The 18986-nt window shown below is 48.6% G+C and overlaps 1 protein-coding gene across 1 annotated transcript in view; it reads right to left on the reverse strand.

Annotated features, from left to right (window-relative positions):
- Window positions 1-498: 498 nt before the first annotated feature.
- Window positions 499-18986, reverse strand: part of LRP12 (LDL receptor related protein 12) — an 84504-nt gene continuing 66016 nt past the window's right edge. The window contains exons 6-8 of the mRNA XM_069731763.1: window positions 14519-15611; window positions 12084-12216; window positions 499-2772 (exon numbers count right to left, since the gene is read on the reverse strand). Coding sequence (XP_069587864.1) covers window positions 1924-2772; window positions 12084-12216; window positions 14519-15611 — 2075 coding nt within the window. The 3' untranslated portion in view covers window positions 499-1923. The remainder of the gene's footprint in view (window positions 2773-12083; window positions 12217-14518; window positions 15612-18986) is intronic.

The following is an 18986-nucleotide window of genomic DNA, read 5'->3' on the forward strand; positions in this document are numbered from 1 at the left end:
TTGGTCGCGGCAAAACAGCCACGACCAATCAGCGACGGGCACAGTCCGGAAGAAAATGGCCACTCCTTACTCCCCGCAGTCAGTGCCCGCTCCATACTCCCGTCTAGTCAGCGCTCACACAGGGTTAATGGCAGCATTGACCGCGGTATAACGCACTCGGTTAACGCTGCTATTAACCCTGTGTGACCAAATTTTTACTATTCATGCTGCCTATGCAGCATGAATAGTAAAAATATCTAATGTTAAAAATAAAAAATAGTTATATACTCACCGTCCGTTGGCCCCCGGATTGAAGCGGCCGGTTACCGATGCTCCTTGCGTCGCCCCGGTGACCGCTCCATGCATTGCGGTCTCGCGAGATGACGTGCGGTCTCGCGAGACCGCAATGCACTCTTCAGACCGGAGCGCGCGAGGAGCATCGGTAACCGGCCGCTTCGATCCGGAGGCTCCGGAACGTGAGTATGTAACTATTTTTTATTCTAATTTTTTTTTTTTTTTCCAACAGGGATGTGGTGCATACTACGTGACTGGGCAGTATACTACGTGTCTGTGCTGTATACTACGTGGCTCTGTGCTGTATACTACGTGTCTGTGCAATATACTACGTGGTTAGGCAATATACTACGTGGACATGCATATTCTAGAATACCCGATGTGTTAGAATCGGGCCACCATCTAGTTGATCATAAGGAGGAAGTCAGATCAGCTGCGGAGAGAGAGAGTACCGACACAGCGGGAACAGTGCCGACACGGGAGACACGTATAGCGTTATTTTATTGGGGCCAAGCTTGGTATGATAAGAAATTGTCCAAGTAGTACACAACACCTTTAAGAGAAATATGATCAGCAGCGTCCCATATCGCTCCCACCACTAAATGCAGGCAACAGGAGCCCTTTACATTTTTGTCCCTTTCAAGCATAATTCCAATGACAATGTAAAAAGCATATCCTGCTATATCAAGTATATGTGTAACCTTTAAAAAAAAAAAAAAAAAAAAAAAAAAAGGATTCTCCAAAAAGGTAGAGGTTTTTAAACCAGTTTTTTTTCCTTCCAAAAATTGATTTTACATAGCTTTTCCTTACAAATGCTGGGCTTTCTTTAGGTTGCTGTACCTTCTTCATAGCCCATCACAGTGACCTTGCTGGACAAAATGAGGTACTACACCCTCATGAAGGAAAACGTTTCTATTTCTGTGCAACACTTCTAGTCCAAGTACCGTAAATGTAAGATTTAAGTACCGATATATTTCATTTCAAGTACCTGGATCCCAAGTGGATCATGTCGCTCAACAGTAGAAAAAAAAAAAAAAGTTTGTTAGCCAAGCCTATAATCGCCACTGCCACAAATACACGCTGTAATAGCGACTCGCAGATTTACATAATAGTTGCATCTGTCTTTGGGTGATCATTGTAAAAATTCATAATTTGAAATGATTATTACGAGAAAACATTGATTAATGTTTGCAGAGAAAAAAAAGGGCAGAAGGGTTTGTAAAGTTCTGAGTAACTAAAAAAACCAAAAACACACAAAACAAAAAATACACACTTTCTTACAGAACCTAATTAGGGTTCAAGTTCTGTGATTTTTGTCAGAGGGAGATTGCTTTACACCCAAAGCAGAGTCTTCTCTGTTACTCGTTACATTTGGCCACAAGTTACTGGTGCTCACTGAGCCACATACACAACCAAAGATGACAACGTAAACTAGACTTTAATTCTGTACTGATAAAAAGCTTATGGATCATCCACCAACATCTCCGCAGAAGGACATTCATGGTAGTAACCACCAGTGTCAGGATGCAGAACCAGTTCCTGTATTCATTTTTTTTTGCCTGAATATTCCAAGCGTTTGTTGGTTTCTGTGAAGTACAAAATGGTGACAAGATATTGCTCCAAACACGATTCCCAAGTGCCGCGTGTGCCCTAGCAGAGTAGCAATGCTTCATCGTCGCTACTTTCATTCTTGAGCACCGCTTCCAAGCAGGTGTCTGGGATCTGAGCAGTGTGGACAATCCCACAACACTCGCAAGGACCATCGCGACTGCAGGACCTTGCTCCTTGAGATGTTGCACTTTGCTGTGCAAGTCCTTGTCCCTGATCGGAGACAAGATCAAGTAATGGTCTAGTGCAGTCATTTAGGTCAAAGTCTAAAGCTGGAATCAACATCTCTACATCATCATCGTCTTCTCTTCCAGCTCCAGTGCTGTCGAGTTGCCTCAGGGGGCTTTGGTTCTGACCTGCAGAGCTTGACCTCCCAAGAGTAATCCGCACCCATCGTAAACCTTGAGTCATTCTGCTAAGAGCGCTGCTGAGCTGCTGACGGGCTGGACTTACAACGGGAAGTTCTGGAGCAGGAGTCTCCCTGATAGTAGCTGCTGGTCTACTATTAGAAGCTGGAGTGGTAGAACTCCCACTTCCACTCACTGTGGCTTCCACGGCAGAAGCAGGAGGGGTTTTCTGAGGCAAAGGAGCAGCAACACCTCCAACAGCCCCTTGAGCATCTCTTCTTTCATTTTCCACATCTGTATCTTCAGACTCTACAGAGAAGAGTCCCCTGCTCGAGGTTCCTCGTTCTCCCTCTCGGTTAGCTCCTTGGCTTGTAGAACCATCTCCACTCGTAGACGCCAAAGACAGAGAACCAGAATTACGGGACCGTACAAAATTGTAAATCCTATTCCAAATGTTGCTGGACCTGCCGGCTATTGGGAGTCGAATGGATGTGAATCCTAGTTGAGAACGTACAGCAATTCTCAAATTTTCCAAAACGGAAGCCTGAAAAAAAAAAAAAAAACTTATTAAAAACAGTAATTGGTGTCCTTCATGGGATCATCAATTTAACATATTTGCTCCTTATCCAATCCTACCAAACTTGTCGAGCCAACTATCTGTTGTGCATGGCCGCCTCTTAACTTTCCTCCCCAATCTCCTCCATCCATTGAAAACTATGAAGCCTCGTTTAACGGTCGGGATCCCCAAACCACCAGAAAATGATGGCTAAAACAGTACTTTGTCCCTTTTTTTTTTAACCTTTTTTTGGCTGTGCAGTGTCATTGGTTAGGAAAGCCTCTGTGCGGGAATTTTGGCTTAGATGTGGCCCTAGGAGGATTTGTTGGAAAAATGTTTCTGTGGCCATGATCTGTTCTGTAGATCTGAATTGGGTTGTTTCTCCAATTATTAAAAAAAAACAACCCACAAAACCCAACATAAGCACTGTATTTTTCGGACAATAAGATGCACCTTACCATAAGATGCACACCAGGTTAGACAGCAGAAAAAAAACACTTTTTTAATGCTAATTAAAACTTCCCTGGCAGTTAAAAGTGGAGACGTCAATCAGGGCCGGCTCCAGGTTTTTGAGGGCCCCGGGCGAAAGTCATGATGCCCAAATACAGCAGAGAAATATAGCTACATAGTACAATACCAGATTTCACTTCTTACATGAGTGACCGCTATTGAAAATTCTACAGTGTATATATACAGGACAGGAGGAGTGGTACTGTGCAGTGTATATACAGGACAGGAGGAGTGGTACTGTGCAGTGTATATACAGGACAGGAGGAGTGGTACTGTGCAGTGTATATATACAGGACAGGAGGAGTGGTACTGTGCAGTGTATATATACAGGACAGGAGGAGTGGTACTGTGCAGTGTATATATAAAGGACAGGAGGAGTGGTACTGTGCAGTGTATATATACAGGACAGGAGGAGTGGTACTCTGCGGTGTATATATACAGGACAGGAGGAGTGGTGCTGTGCAGTGTATATACAGGACAGGAGGAGCGGTGCAGTGCAGTGTATATATACAGAGGAGTGGTACTGTGCAGTATATATACAGGAGGAGTGATACTGTGCAGTATATATACAGGAGGAGTGGCACTGTGCAGTGTATATATACAGAGGAGTGGTACTGTGCAGTGTATATATACAGAGGAGTGGTACTGTGCAGTGTATATATACACAGGGCAGTGGTACTGTGCAGTGTATATATACAGGACAGGAGGAGTGGTACTGTGCAGTGTATATATACAGAGGATTGGTACTGTGCATTGTATATATACAGGGCAGTGGTACTGTGCAGTGTATATATACAGGACAGGAGGAGTGGTACTGTGCAGTGTATATATACAGGGCAGTGGTACTGTGCAGTGTATATATTTCAACAGCCGCCCAGGCCCCCAGAACAGCACCTGTCCTGTATATATATTATATATACTGTCATACAGGCTGTATAGATACAGTATATACATATACAGGACAGGTGCTGGGGGCCTGGGCGGCTGCTGAAGTATGTAATATCTATAATATAACGCTGGGAGCGTCACTCTGTCCGAAGCCTCGATAGACTGCGCAAGCGCAAGCGCAGTCTGGGCCTCACAGAGCGACGCTCCCGGGAGATCGCGGTGTGCGTTCACACTGAACGCACACCGCAATCTCCCCCGCAGAAGCAGGGACCGCCAGGAGGGTGAGTATCGGACATATTCACCTGTCCCCGTTCCATCGCTGAGCGGCGCCATCTTCCCGGTCTCCTCGGCCTGTGGCCTTCAGTTCAGAGGGCGCGATGACGCGCATGCGCGCCGGCGCCGCCCTCTGACTGAAAAGTCACAGGCCGAGGAGACCGGGAAGATGGCGCCGCTCAGCGATGGAACGGGGACAGGTGAATATAGTAAGTGCTGGGGGGCCTGAGCTGGCGGCGATACCGGCACCTGACCCCCACAGCGCGCCGGTGTCCCCGCCTGCTAAGGCCCCCCAGCACTCGGCGCCGAGCGGGTCAGAGGCAGGATGGAGCAGCAGGATGGAGCAGCAGGATGGGGACGCAGGATGGGGACGCAGGATGGGGACGCAGGATGGAGCAGCAGGATGGGGACGCAGGATGGAGCAGCAGGATGGGGACGCAGGATGGAGCAGCAGGATGGGGACGCAGGATGGGGACGCAGGATGGAGCAGCAGGATGGAGCAGCAGGATGGAGCAGCAGGATGGGGACGCAGGATGGGGACGCAGGATGGGGACGCAGGATGGGGACGCAGGATGGGGACGCAGGATGGGGACGCAGGATGGGGACGCAGGATGGGGACGCAGGATGGGGACGCAGGATGGGGACGCAGGATGGAGCAGCAGGATGGGGACGCAGGATGGAGCAGCAGGATGGGGACGCAGGATGGGGACGCAGGATGGAGCAGCAGGATGGGGACGCAGGATGGGGACGCAGGATGGAGCAGCAGGATGGAGCAGCAGGATGGAGCAGCAGGATGGGGACGCAGGATGGGGACGCAGGATGGGGACGCAGGATGGAGCAGCAGGATGGAGCAGCAGGATGGGGACGCAGGATGGGGACGCAGGATGGGGACGCAGGATGGAGCAGCAGGATGGGGACGCAGGATGGAGCAGCAGGATGGGGACGCAGGATGGGGACGCAGGATGGAGCAGCAGGATGGGGACGCAGGATGGAGCAGCAGGATGGAGCAGCACATAAGGATGGGGACACGGGATGGAGCAGCACATAAGGATGGGGACGCAGGATGGAGCAGCACATAAGGATGGGGACGCAGGATGGAGCAGCACATAAGGATGGGGACGCAGGATGGAGCAGCACATAAGGATGGGGACACGGGATGGAGCAGCACATAAGGATGGGGACAAGGGATGGAGCAGCAGGATGGGGACGCAGGATGGAGCAGCACATAAGGATGGGGACACGGGATAGAGCAGCACATAAGGATGGGGACACGGGATGGAGCAGCACATAAGGATGGGGACACGGGATGGAGCAGCACATAAGGATGGGGACACGGGATGGAGCAGCAGGATGGGGACGCAGGATGGAGCAGCACATAAGGATGGGGACACGGGATAGAGCAGCACATAAGGATGGGGACACGGGATGGAGCAGCAGGATGGGGACGCAGGATGGAGCAGCACATAAGGATGGGGACACGGGATAGAGCAGCACATAAGGATGGGGACGCAGGATGGAGCAGCACATGACAGGATGGGGACGCAGGATGGAGCAGCACATGACAGGATGGGGACGCAGGATGGAGCAGCACATGACAGGATGGGGACGCAGGATGGAGCAGCACATGACAGGATGGGGACGCATGATGGAGCAGCACATGACAGGATGGGGACGCATGATGGAGCAGCACATGACAGGATGGGGACGCAGGATGGAGCAGCGCATGACAGGATGGGGACGCAGGATGGAGCAGCGCATGACAGGATGGAGCAGCAGGATGGGGACGCAGGATGGGGACGCAGGATGGAGCAGCAGGATGGGGACGCAGGATGGAGCAGCAGGATGGGGACGCAGGATGGAGCAGCGCATGACAGGATGGGGACGCAGGATGGAGCAGCGCATGACAGGATGGAGCAGCAGGATGGGGACGCAGGATGGGGACGCAGGATGGGGACGCAGGATGGAGCAGCAGGATGGGGACGCAGGATGGGGACGCAGGATGGGGACGCAGGATGGAGCAGCAGGATGGGGACGCAGGATGGGGACGCAGGATGGAGCAGCAGGATGGAGCAGCAGGATGGAGCAGCAGGATGGGGACGCAGGATGGAGCAGCACATAAGGATGGGGACACGGGATGGAGCAGCAGGATGGGGACGCAGGATGGAGCAGCACATAAGGATGGGGACACGGGATAGAGCAGCACATAAGGATGGGGACGCAGGATGGAGCAGCACATGACAGGATGGGGACGCAGGATGGAGCAGCACATGACAGGATGGGGACGCAGGATGGAGCAGCACATGACAGGATGGGGACGCAGGATGGAGCAGCACATGACAGGATGGGGACGCATGATGGAGCAGCACATGACAGGATGGGGACGCAGGATGGAGCAGCGCATGACAGGATGGGGACGCAGGATGGAGCAGCGCATGACAGGATGGAGCAGCAGGATGGGGACGCAGGATGGGGACGCAGGATGGAGCAGCAGGATGGGGACGCAGGATGGAGCAGCAGGATGGGGACGCAGGATGGAGCAGCGCATGACAGGATGGGGACGCAGGATGGAGCAGCGCATGACAGGATGGAGCAGCAGGATGGGGACGCAGGATGGGGACGCAGGATGGAGCAGCAGGATGGGGACGCAGGATGGAGCAGCAGGATGGGGACGCAGGATGGAGCAGCAGGATGGGGACGCAGGATGGGGACGCAGGATGGAGCAGCAGGATGGAGCAGCAGGATGGAGCAGCAGGATGGAGCAGCAGGATGGGGACGCAGGATGGAGCAGCAGGATGGGGACGCAGGATGGGGACGCAGGATGGAGCAGCAGGATGGGGACGCAGGATGGAGCAGCACATAAGGATGGGGACACGGGATGGAGCAGCACATAAGGATGGGGACGCAGGATGGAGCAGCACATAAGGATGGGGACGCAGGATGGAGCAGCACATAAGGATGGGGACGCAGGATGGAGCAGCACATAAGGATGGGGACACGGGATGGAGCAGCACATAAGGATGGGGACAAGGGATGGAGCAGCAGGATGGGGACGCAGGATGGAGCAGCACATAAGGATGGGGACACGGGATAGAGCAGCACATAAGGATGGGGACACGGGATGGAGCAGCACATAAGGATGGGGACACGGGATGGAGCAGCACATAAGGATGGGGACACGGGATGGAGCAGCAGGATGGGGACGCAGGATGGAGCAGCACATAAGGATGGGGACACGGGATAGAGCAGCACATAAGGATGGGGACACGGGATGGAGCAGCAGGATGGGGACGCAGGATGGAGCAGCACATAAGGATGGGGACACGGGATAGAGCAGCACATAAGGATGGGGACGCAGGATGGAGCAGCACATGACAGGATGGGGACGCAGGATGGAGCAGCACATGACAGGATGGGGACGCAGGATGGAGCAGCACATGACAGGATGGGGACGCAGGATGGAGCAGCACATGACAGGATGGGGACGCATGATGGAGCAGCACATGACAGGATGGGGACGCAGGATGGAGCAGCGCATGACAGGATGGGGACGCAGGATGGAGCAGCGCATGACAGGATGGGGACGCAGGATGGGAGCAGCGCATGACATGATGGGGACGCAGGATGGGAGCAGCGCATGACATGATGGGGACGCAGGATGGGAGCAGCGCATGACAGGATGGGGACGCAGGATGGAGCAGCACATGACAGGATGGGGACGCAGGATGGAGCAGCGCATGACAGGAAGGGGAACGCAGGATGGAGCAGCGCATGACAGGATGGGGACGCAGGATGGAGCAGCACATACCAGGATGGAGACAATATACCAATATAAATGCTCGCCACCCGGGCGTAGAACGGGTTCAATAGCTAGTACAGTATATCAGCTGTGGCCGTCCCAGGTCACCCAGACTGTCAGAATACAGCGATACATCGCACTCACTCAGGGCGGGTAGGAGCTCCTCCGGAATCTGCCTGTCCTGATAAGTTCAGCAGTCAGTGAGTGCAGCCAGCGAGGGGCGGGAGAGCAGAGCAGTAGAAGGTGCTCTCTCCGTCCACAATGTCACGCTGGATGCGCTTAACCCCTATGTGCCTGGCTCTGCTGCACTGACTGAGAAGATGCTTGTGCCAGCGCAAATTAAACGGCCAGATGGATCTCTATGACAGCGTTAGTGGGCCCCCCGTCTCGCCAGGGCCCCGGCACTTGCCCGGGTGCTGACGCCGGCCCTGACGTCAATATCACTATGTACTAGGGTAGAATAGGAGGGTAACAGATCTATTGTTAGTGTCTCTCTGTAGTGTTATACACACACACACACAGCTCTGCTACATGAACATATAGACAAATCCTGCTGTTCCTAATAGAAAAAAATCCTACACTTTTTGCACTCCAAAAAAAAAAAAAAAAGTTTGTCTAAAATGCGAATATTCACATTTTCTTAATATTAAGAGAGACTGGATGGTGCTTTACAAGAGATTTAGGCTATGTGCATATGCTGCGTTTTTTTAAGCGTTTCCGCTGTGTTTTCCACTGCGGAAACGCCTAAAAAAAGCTAACGAAACGCATCCCATTAACTTTAGTTGCATTCCACAATTGCTGTGCCCATGCTGCGTATTTTTCTGCAGCGGAATCGCATCGCGGTAAAGTACGCAGCATGTTCATTTATTTTGCAGAATCGTGGTGATTCCGCCACCAGACTTGTATGGGAACGCTTGAAATCAGCAAATATTAAAAATGTTTGCGGATTTCAAGCGCATTTGTTGCGGTTTTGTAAATCAAAACCGCAGCAAATAGGAAATGACACCATGGGCATCCCATAATCCAGCAGAACCAGTAATGTAAGCAGCAAAATATGCATATTTTCTTGGCTGAGACGCCGCTGGGGCTGCACTTGTGGCATCTTGAATCCAACAAGAAAATAAAAACGTAGAAGAGGGGTCGGACTAGGAAATGACCTCAAAGGAGCCTTTTTATTTTTGTCCCAACTTTTGATGAGGAAAAATCTGCATCTATTCTGCAACGTGGGCACATAGCCTTACAAAGAAAAAAAAAAAAAAAAAAAAAAAAAAGGCAACTATTTATCCAGGATTAAGGAAGAAAAACAAAACACAACCTCTGCCTACCTATTACTAAAACCCCTTATGTCCATGTGGAGTCGTAATGGTAATGCAACCCAACATCATTTAAGTAACTGACTGAGCTGCAATACCAGATCCACACAATTGACAATCAAGGCGCCATTGTAAACACAAAATACCTTTTTTTTTTTTAAACAACCTTTTAACCTGTTCACGACAATTGTGTAGGCTCACTCGCAGAGCTGGCATGATCAATAGCAGGCATTAGCTATACATTATAGCCGACACCCTGCAGAAACACCCACGATTAGTGCTAGCGCCAATCGCAGATGTTTAACCCCTCTGATGCTGCTGTGAATAGCAACAGCAATCTGGTTAGAGAGGGAGCGATTGTGATAGTGTTGTGCCAATCTCCATGGTGACCGCAGGCTGAAAAGTTGGCAGTGGGGTCACCCAAGTACAGTGGCCTGTAAGCTGAAAGTGGGATTGGGAGTGGAAAGCAGTGAATAGTCATTGGTCTTTAAAAGAAGACATGTTGTTAGCCGCAACCGCTGGCTTCCTGCAGTTGCCGGGCTTTTGTGGGTCTCTGCTACTTAAGGGAATGAATAGACGTGGAATGAAGTGAATATTCATTCCCTTTAGGAGGGGGCACATGTGAACGCCCGGCAGCTGCAGGAAGCTGGCGGCTGCAGCTAACAGATTGTCCGCTATTAAATAGCAATGTATATTCACTGCTCTCCACAAATATAGTCCAGGCGTGGAGAGCAGCGAGTATTCCAGCAGCTGTCCTTTGGCTTGTAAGTAGAGCATGATGTCACTGCCATGCACCGCTTATAAGCTTAAAGCAGATACGCGTACCAGGCTAGGGATGAGGGGGTTTGCCCAGGCTAGGGATGAGGGGGTTTGCCCACGCGTACCAGGCTAGGGATGAGGGGGTTTGCCCACGCGTACCAGGCTAGTGATGAGAGGGTTTGCCCACGCGTACCAGGCTAGTGATGAGGGGGTTTGCCCACGCGTACCAGGCTACTGATGAGGGGGTTTGCCCACGCGTACCAGGCTACTGATGAGGGGGTTTGCCCACGCGTACCAGGCTACTGATGAGGGGGTTTGCCCACGCGTACCAGGCTACTGATGAGGGGGTTTGCCCACGCGTACCAGGCTACTGATGGGGGGTTTGCTCACGTGTACCAGGCTACTGATGAGGGGGTTTGCTCACGCGTACCAGGCTAGTGATGTGGGGGTTTGCCCACGCGTACCAGGCTAGGGATGAGGGGGTTTGCCCACGCGTACCAGGCTAGTGATGAGGGGGTTTGCTCACGTGTACCAGGCTACTGATGAGGGGGTTTGCCCACGCGTACCAGGCTAGTGATGAGAGGGTTTGCCCACGCGTACCAGGCTAGTGATGAGGGGGTTTGCCCACGCGTACCAGGCTACTGATGAGGGGGTTTGCCCACGCGTACCAGGCTACTGATGAGGGGGTTTGCCCACGAATACCAGGCTACTGATGAGGGGGTTTGCCCACGCGTACCAGGCTACTGATGGGGGGTTTGCTCACGTGTACCAGGCTACTGATGAGGGGGTTTGCTCACGCGTACCAGGCTAGTGATGTGGGGGTTTGCCCACGCGTACCAGGCTAGGGATGAGGGGGTTTGCCCACGCGTACCAGGCTAGTGATGAGGGGGTTTGCCCACACGTACCAGGCTAGGGATGAGGAGGTTTGCCCACGCGTACCAGGCTAGGGATGAGGGGGTTTGCCCAAGCGTACCAGGCTAGGGATGAGGGGGGCCATGCATACCAGGCTAGAGATGGGGATATTAGTACAGAATTGACCAAATTTTTTGCTTCAATTTTTTTTTTCTCTAAAATTTCCTCCTCTAAAACCTTAGGTTAGGTGCATCTTATGGTTCGATGCATCTTATAGTCTGAAAAATCCAATAACCAGTTTAAAGGGCATAAATTTTTTTAAAAAGTTTGAAAATTGGAAAATATTTGCTAAGTTTCCGATATTTTCACATTTGCCACTACCATAAAGTGCAATGTGTCCCAAAAAAAAAAATCTCAGGATCAGTGGGATCCGTTGAAGTGTTGCAGAATTATTACCACAAAGTGACACTAGTCAGATTTTTTTAAATCTGCCTGGTCATGAAGGTGAAAAAAACGTCATGGGGATGAAGGGGTTAATGAACAACATGGCCTTACTATGTGCCCACAATCAGGATATAGCAGCGTATTTTCGATGCATCCAAAACGCTGCATACTAATCACGCAGGTAAACTTACATGTGTTCAATGAACCATGTGGATTTACCGCATCTAATGAATGGCTGTGGGCGAGACTACGCTGCAGATAATTAACATGCTGCGGCTCGTAAACCCACACCGCGGGTATGTTTACGCAGCGGTAAATAGAAGCACATTGGGCATGAGCTTTCTATAACTCCCATCCACTGTGCTTGTACTGTAGAAAGCAGCTCAGGTGAGCTGTGTCCAAACCGCTGTTCTTTACGATCATGCACACAAAGCCCAAGGGTCCTAATGAATTCAGACATTTACCTGGTTTGGAGAGCAGACCGGAAAGTCCTCCACTGGTGGGATTAAGCCTTGAGCAATCAGTTGGCCATAAGATGGAGGGGCTTCCCGTCTCAATAAATCAGCCTCCACGCGTGAAAGTTGGGTTTCAAAGGACCTTTAGGAAGGAGAAAAGCCAAGAGATAAAAAATACAAAACATCAGAATAAGGGGCTATGACATGTACGTGATGATGCATACACTGAACTGAAGCAAGTTGCTGTGCTCCCCCTAGTGCTAGAATTGTTTAAAACGTTACCCAAGATGGGCCCAAAATTGAGGCACATGAAGGCAATGGCATGTTGTATCAAAATCAGCATTACTGATCTACATCTAGTCTAAAACATGTGGCCGCTGTCACCAATTAATGGCCTCAGTCTCATGCCGTCTACCTAGGCATCAATACTGATGATGCAGTGGTCATGCACACAGCTTCTGTGCTGAAGAGGACAAGTCAGACCTAGTCCCATGAAAATTTAGAATTGATCCAAGTCTGCAACCCCAAAAGGATGACGCAGAGACAGTATATAAAAGGGTTCTGCGCCTGAATCCGGCTGCAGTAATAATTGCCATACGTACAGCACCGAAAGTTTTGCCTCTACTGTCCTCCAAGGCCATCATAAAAAGTTGGCATGCTAGAACATGTACTTTGATCGAACTATAGATTAAAACAGTAAGTGTTATTCTCGACACGTTTCAAAGTATTCCTACTTCTTCAGGAGAACTATAGATCTCCATGGTCCTCCTGAAGAAGTAACAATAACTCGAAAACGCATTGAGAATTAACCGTATTGATAAACTCTCTTGAATTGGGCTCCTTTATAAGATACAATAACAGAAGTACAGGTTACCTGCAACTTTCAAAACCCCTTTAGCAGAGTGGTCTTGTTTTCCCTTTCAAGGAGTTTTCAGCGCAGTCCAAACAACCTTCCAAAAAGCTTTTATAGGTAGATATGTCCCAATCTACTGCGGTGCCTAAGAGGGATCAAGTGTAACCTTCTGCCGGTCACTAAACATCAGGAGGTATCGTGCCTCCAAGTCAGTGCCCTGTTGCAGAAGGTCCTAACCCATGTTTTCGATTGATGCCCTTCTCCTTTTGAAGATGCCATAGAGGTGAGCAGGAACTTAACGGTGGGTAAGGAACAAAAGTGCTGGGGAAAGGAGTGCGAGGGAGCCTACGAAAAAGTAATACCTTGCCAAGGATGTGGAAAAACTAAACAAAAACCAAAATTAAAGGGTCACTGATCAGAGTCAGGAAACTGGGTCCAGGATCCCGCAGTCATGTGATGGGCCCTCCAATTGGAACTTTTTAAAAAGGTAAAATAGGAACAACACCTTTAAAGGGAACCTGTCACCCCGAAAATCGAGGGTGAGGTAAGCCCACCGGCATCAGGGGCTTATCTGCAGCATTCTGTAATGCTGTAGATAAGCCCCCGATGTTACCTGAAAAAGGAGAAAAAGAGGTTATATTATACTCACCCAGGGGCGGTTCCGCTGCTGGTCAGGTCAGATGGGCGTCTCTGGTCCGCTGCGGCGCCTCCCATCTTCATTACAAGACGTCCTCTTCTGATATTCAGCCACGGCTCCGGCGCAGGCGTACTTTGCTCTGCCCTGTTGAGGGCAGACAAAGTACTGCAGTGCGCAGGCGCCGGGCCTCTGACTTTTCCGGCGCCTGCGCACTGCAGTACTATCCTCTGCCCTCAAGAGGGCAGAGCAAAGTACGCCTGCGCCGGAGCCGTGGCTGAAGATCAGAAGAGGACGTCTTGTAATGAAGATAGGAGGCGCCGCAGCGGACCAGAGACGCCCATCCGACCTGACCAGCAGCGGGACCGCCCCTGGGTGAGTATAATATAACGTCTTTTTCTCCTTTTTCAGGTAACATCGGGGGCTTATCTACAGCATTACAGAATGCTGCAGATAAGCCCCTGATGCCGGTGGGCTTACCTCACCCGCGATTTTCGGGGTGACAGGTTCCCTTTAAAAGACTTCTCAGTGCCCTCTGCTGCTACTTTACATCCATAGGACCTGTGGTGGGTTATGTCACCGGGACACGCAATGACCGGCTGCCATAGTTATGGGACATCTCGATGGACACGACATCCAGCAGCAGGTGAAGTAGCGAAAGGCAGCAGTGGAGACAATGCATCTTAAAAGATATTTATTCCCTATATTCATCACATTAAACCTGATTTCTAAAAATCTATTTAACCTACAACATCCAGTTTTTCTCATAAAAAGAACAAAAATATAATAAATATAAAAGCAAATAAAAAAAAAAAAATAAAAAAAAAAAAAAATTATATATATATATATATATATATATATATATATATATATATATATATATATATATATATATATATATATATATACACACACACACACAATTAAAAAAAAATGGTATATATGAATTATATTTACCTGCGCTCAAACATGCGTAGAGAGTAGAGCTTGCAGGTACAACCCAATGCAATCACCAGCAGCAGCCCACAGATGAGGCTGCCAATCACCGCCGCGGTGATGACCCGCGTGGGCACAATTACCGGACAGTTTTCCTCATCGCTCCCGTCCCCACAGTCGTCTTGAGAATCGCATACCCAACTTTCAAAGACGCATCTGTTATTTTTGCAGTGAAAATTTCCTGGCTGGCAAAAGAAGCAGTTTTTCTCATCCGAACCATTGGGGCAATGGTTTTGGTAATTACAGCGGTCAGAACGGGGGTAGCACACCCCATTTCTGGAGCAAGGGAATTCATCTTTTTGGCACATTGAACAGTTCAACTCATCCCTTCCATTGGGGCAATGCCAGTAGCCATCGCATCGCTGCTGCTCAGTGTAACAGCCCCAGTTGCCCCCGCAGGGAATCTCCCATGGGAGACAGAAGCCGTCCACTTGGTAGGTTGCGTTGAATCCTCTGGCCGCATTCACCTTATCCGCACAAAAATGGACCCGGATTTGCCCCGACGAGGACACTACTGTAAGTGGAGTGTGGGAATCGAAAGCGGTTAAAACTCGCAAAAGTTTACGAGCGGTTTCCTCCAGCCCATCGTAAATTTTTACATAATCGCCATAGCCGGTTCCATCCAGCTTGAAGTCTGTAAAACGCAGAATCACCTTCCGGCGATCTCCGGTGTCAATAAGCCACGTGCAGTTGCTGCCTGGGGGGTAGAAATCGGGGTAGTTGGGGGAGCTGAATGCCCCGTAGAAGTATTTCAGTGACTGCCCACAGGTAGGTAACTCGCAATCAATCTCGTCTCCCAAGTCCAGACAGTCAATGTTGCCATCACACTTCACAGAGTTAGGCAGGCAAGTGTAGGCTTTAGTGAAACGCGACAGGCACTGAAACTGACTGGAAGCACAGGGCTGAAAGGCCGCCTCTGTCGGGCGACCCAGCTTGGCACATAGCTTCTCATCTGAACCATCCCCACAGTCGTCCATGTGATTACATTTTAAGGTTTCGGAGATACATTTTCCGTTGTCACAACGAAATCTGTTCCGGTCGCATTTTTTCTTTCCTTAAAATAGAAAAATAAAATACAAAAAAGAAATAAAAAATTTGACTTCATAAAATGTTATTTTTATTCTGTGTGGTTTTCTATAAGAAACTGGAAGATATTCTAAAGTATATGTAGAGACATATCCTGTAGGCGAAGTGCAAAGACGGAGTGTGTACTTAGCCTAATAAAAATCTTTTAGAAAAGGCAAGCAATGCTATAAAATGGCACTCACTGTTTCGACCATGTACAGGTCCTTCTAAAAAAATTAGCATATAGTGTTAAATTTCATTATTTACCATAATGTAATGATTACAATTAAACTTTCATATATTATAGATTCATTATCCATCAACTGAAATTTGTCAGGTCTTTTATTGTTTTAATACTGATGATTTTGGCATACAACTCCTGATAACCCAAAAAACCTGTCTCAATAAATTAGCATATCAAGAAAAGGTTCTCTAAACGACCTATTACCCTAATCTTCTGAATCAACTAATTAACTCTAAACACATGCAAAAGATACCTGAGGCTTTTATAAACTCCCTGCCTGGTTCATTACTCAAAACCCCCATCATGGGTAAGACTAGCGACCTGACAGATGTCAAGAAGGCCATCATTGACATCCTCAAGCAAGAGGGTAAGACCCAGAAAGAAATTTCTCAACAAATAGGCTGTTCCCAGAGTGCTGTATCAAGGCACCTCAATGGTAAGTCTGTTGGAAGGAAACAATGTGGCAGAAAACGCTGTACAACGAGAAGAGGAGACCGGACCCTGAGGAAGATTGTGGAGAAGGACCGATTCCAGACCTTGGGGAACCTGAGGAAGCAGTGGACTGAGTCTGGTGTGGAAACATCCAGAGCCACCGTGCACAGGCGTGTGCAGGAAATGGGCTACAGGTGCCGCATTCCCCAGGTAAAGCCACTTTTGAACCATAAACAGCGGCAGAGGCGCCTGACCTGGGCTACAGAGAAGCAGCACTGGACTGTTGCTAAGTGGTCCCAAGTACTTTTTTCTGATGAAAGCAAATTTTGCATGTCATTCGGAAATCAAGGTGCCAGAGTCTGGAGGAAGACTGGGGAGAAGGAAATGCCAAAATGCCTGAAGTCCAGTGTCAAGTACCCACAGTCAGTGATGGTGTGGGGTGCCATGTCAGCTGCTGGTGTTGGTCCACTGTGTTTCATCAAGGGCAGGGTCAATGCAGCTAGCTATCAGGAGATTTTGGAGCACTTCATGCTTCCATCGGCTGAAATGCTTTATGGAGATGAAGATTTCATTTTTCAGCACGACCTGGCACCTGCTCACAGTGCCAAAACCACTGGTAAATGGTTTACTGACCATGGTATTACTGTGCTCAATTGGCCTGCCAACTCTCCTGACCTGATCCCCATAGAGAATCTGTGGGATATTGTGAAGAGAAAGTTGAGAGACGCAAGACCCAACACTCTGGATGAGCTTAAGGCCGCTATTGAAGCATCCTGGGCCTCCATAACATCTCAGCAGTGTCACAGGCTGATTGCCTCCATGCCACGCCGCATTGCACCAGTCATTTCTGCCAAAGGATTCCCGACCAAGTATTGAGTGCATAACTGAACATTATTATTTGTTGGTTTTTTTGTTTGTTATTAAAAAACACTTATTTGATTGGATGGGTGAAATATGCTAATTTATTGAGACAGGTTTTTTGGGTTATCAGGAGTTGTATGCCAAAATCATCAGTATTAAAACAATAAAAGACCTGACAAATTTCAGTTGGTGGATAATGAATCTATAATATATGAAAGTTTAATTGTAATCATTACATTATGGTAAATAATGAAATTTAACACTATATGCTAATTTTTTGAGAAGGACCTGTATAACTTATGTCCAGGTGGGACTACTACCTCTGCACCCCCAACAATATCATCATTTGATAACACGTTTCCAAAGTCACAAGTGGTAACAGGCTGTGCTATTTGCTATACAACAGACTGCCTCCCACACTACACAGGATTGTTTCAGCTCAGCTCCCTTACACTCAAGGAAGCACAACAAGACTCCATTGTGCAGCTGCAAATGATTTATTGACTTCATCCATTTGGCAGAGATGGAGTGCATATGAGGTGCTCATAAAAGGCAAACTTTAAGGTCATAAGCTAGGTAATTGATTTTAAAGTATTTTTTTTTTACTAGACAGTTTAGTAATGCATGGGAGTCGGAAGGAGGCCAAGAGGGCACTTTGGGCCACTCACTGGACTAATGGAGGCTCATGTACATATTTCGTGCACATGTTAGAAGTTGCAGGCAGTTTCTCTCTCCATTAGTACATATTAGTGGGTGTGTGTTGTAGGTGGGCTGCCCACAATCTCATCCAATCCAGAATTGTTGGGGGGAAACGGCACACCAGACAAAGCTTCTTGGTGAAACACCACAAAATTTAGATCCAAATACAGTCCTCCATATTCAATTAATACTTTTTGCGAGTCTCCAGAAGAACAGAGTAAAGAAACATTTGAGGACATGCCTTCATGAGAATCCTGGAGTCTCAACCTGAATGCCTAACGAACAAGAGGAAACGATGGTGGTGGGGTAATAGCCTCAAACGTGAAGACCATTAGAAGTCTATGGTATGGTAGGTATGGCAACACCTCCTGGACTATTGTCTCTATTCTTCCTTAGACTCTTGGAGTCCAAACTTAAATTCCTGGATAAGTATTGTTCTGAACCTGAAAAGTTTCTTTAATCTACTATTGTGAGAATACAGAACAGAGAAGTCAAAGCAACATCTCGGGCTTACAACAAACCTTCGTCAGGCATTCAAGTTGAGACACATGAAGAAAAGAAAGACTATGGTCCAGAGGTGTTGCGACTAGGACATCATATTGTTCTTCACATTTAAGGTCATTACCCCATGATCATGGTTTCCCCTCCTATGCATGAGAATCCTGGTGTCAACTTGAAGGCCTGATGAAGGGTTGCGGATGAAACGTTGATTCAAGTACGCCATACTTCTAGATTCTCACAAAAGTGGAGTCACTATATTTGGATCTGGACTTTGTGTTGCTGAAAATAACCTTTCATTGTGTAGAATCTGCTTTAAAAGCGGGGAGTTAGGTTCTAGTAATGTGCATTTTCTCCACTGGCAGTTCAGCAGGGAGATTGAATGGTGGCAGTCAGGTCTCTTCACAGACTACAGCTAAAATCGAGGCACATATGTCGGCTAGATACATCATGTATTTGACAGAAAGGAAAAGGATTGTTCATTTAAAAAAGAATAAAAAGAACCCACAATATTACACCAGCCCTGTCAAACAAGCTTAGGCAGGCCTTGTGTAATGGCCATTGCCTTATGATGCCACATTCGGATTCGACTGGCACAGAATGTACAAGAGCTTCAATTCGCCAAATCTT

The sequence above is a fragment of the Ranitomeya imitator genome, chromosome 6 (genome assembly GCF_032444005.1).
Source record: "Ranitomeya imitator isolate aRanImi1 chromosome 6, aRanImi1.pri, whole genome shotgun sequence".
Classification (NCBI taxonomy): Eukaryota; Metazoa; Chordata; class Amphibia; order Anura; family Dendrobatidae; genus Ranitomeya; species Ranitomeya imitator.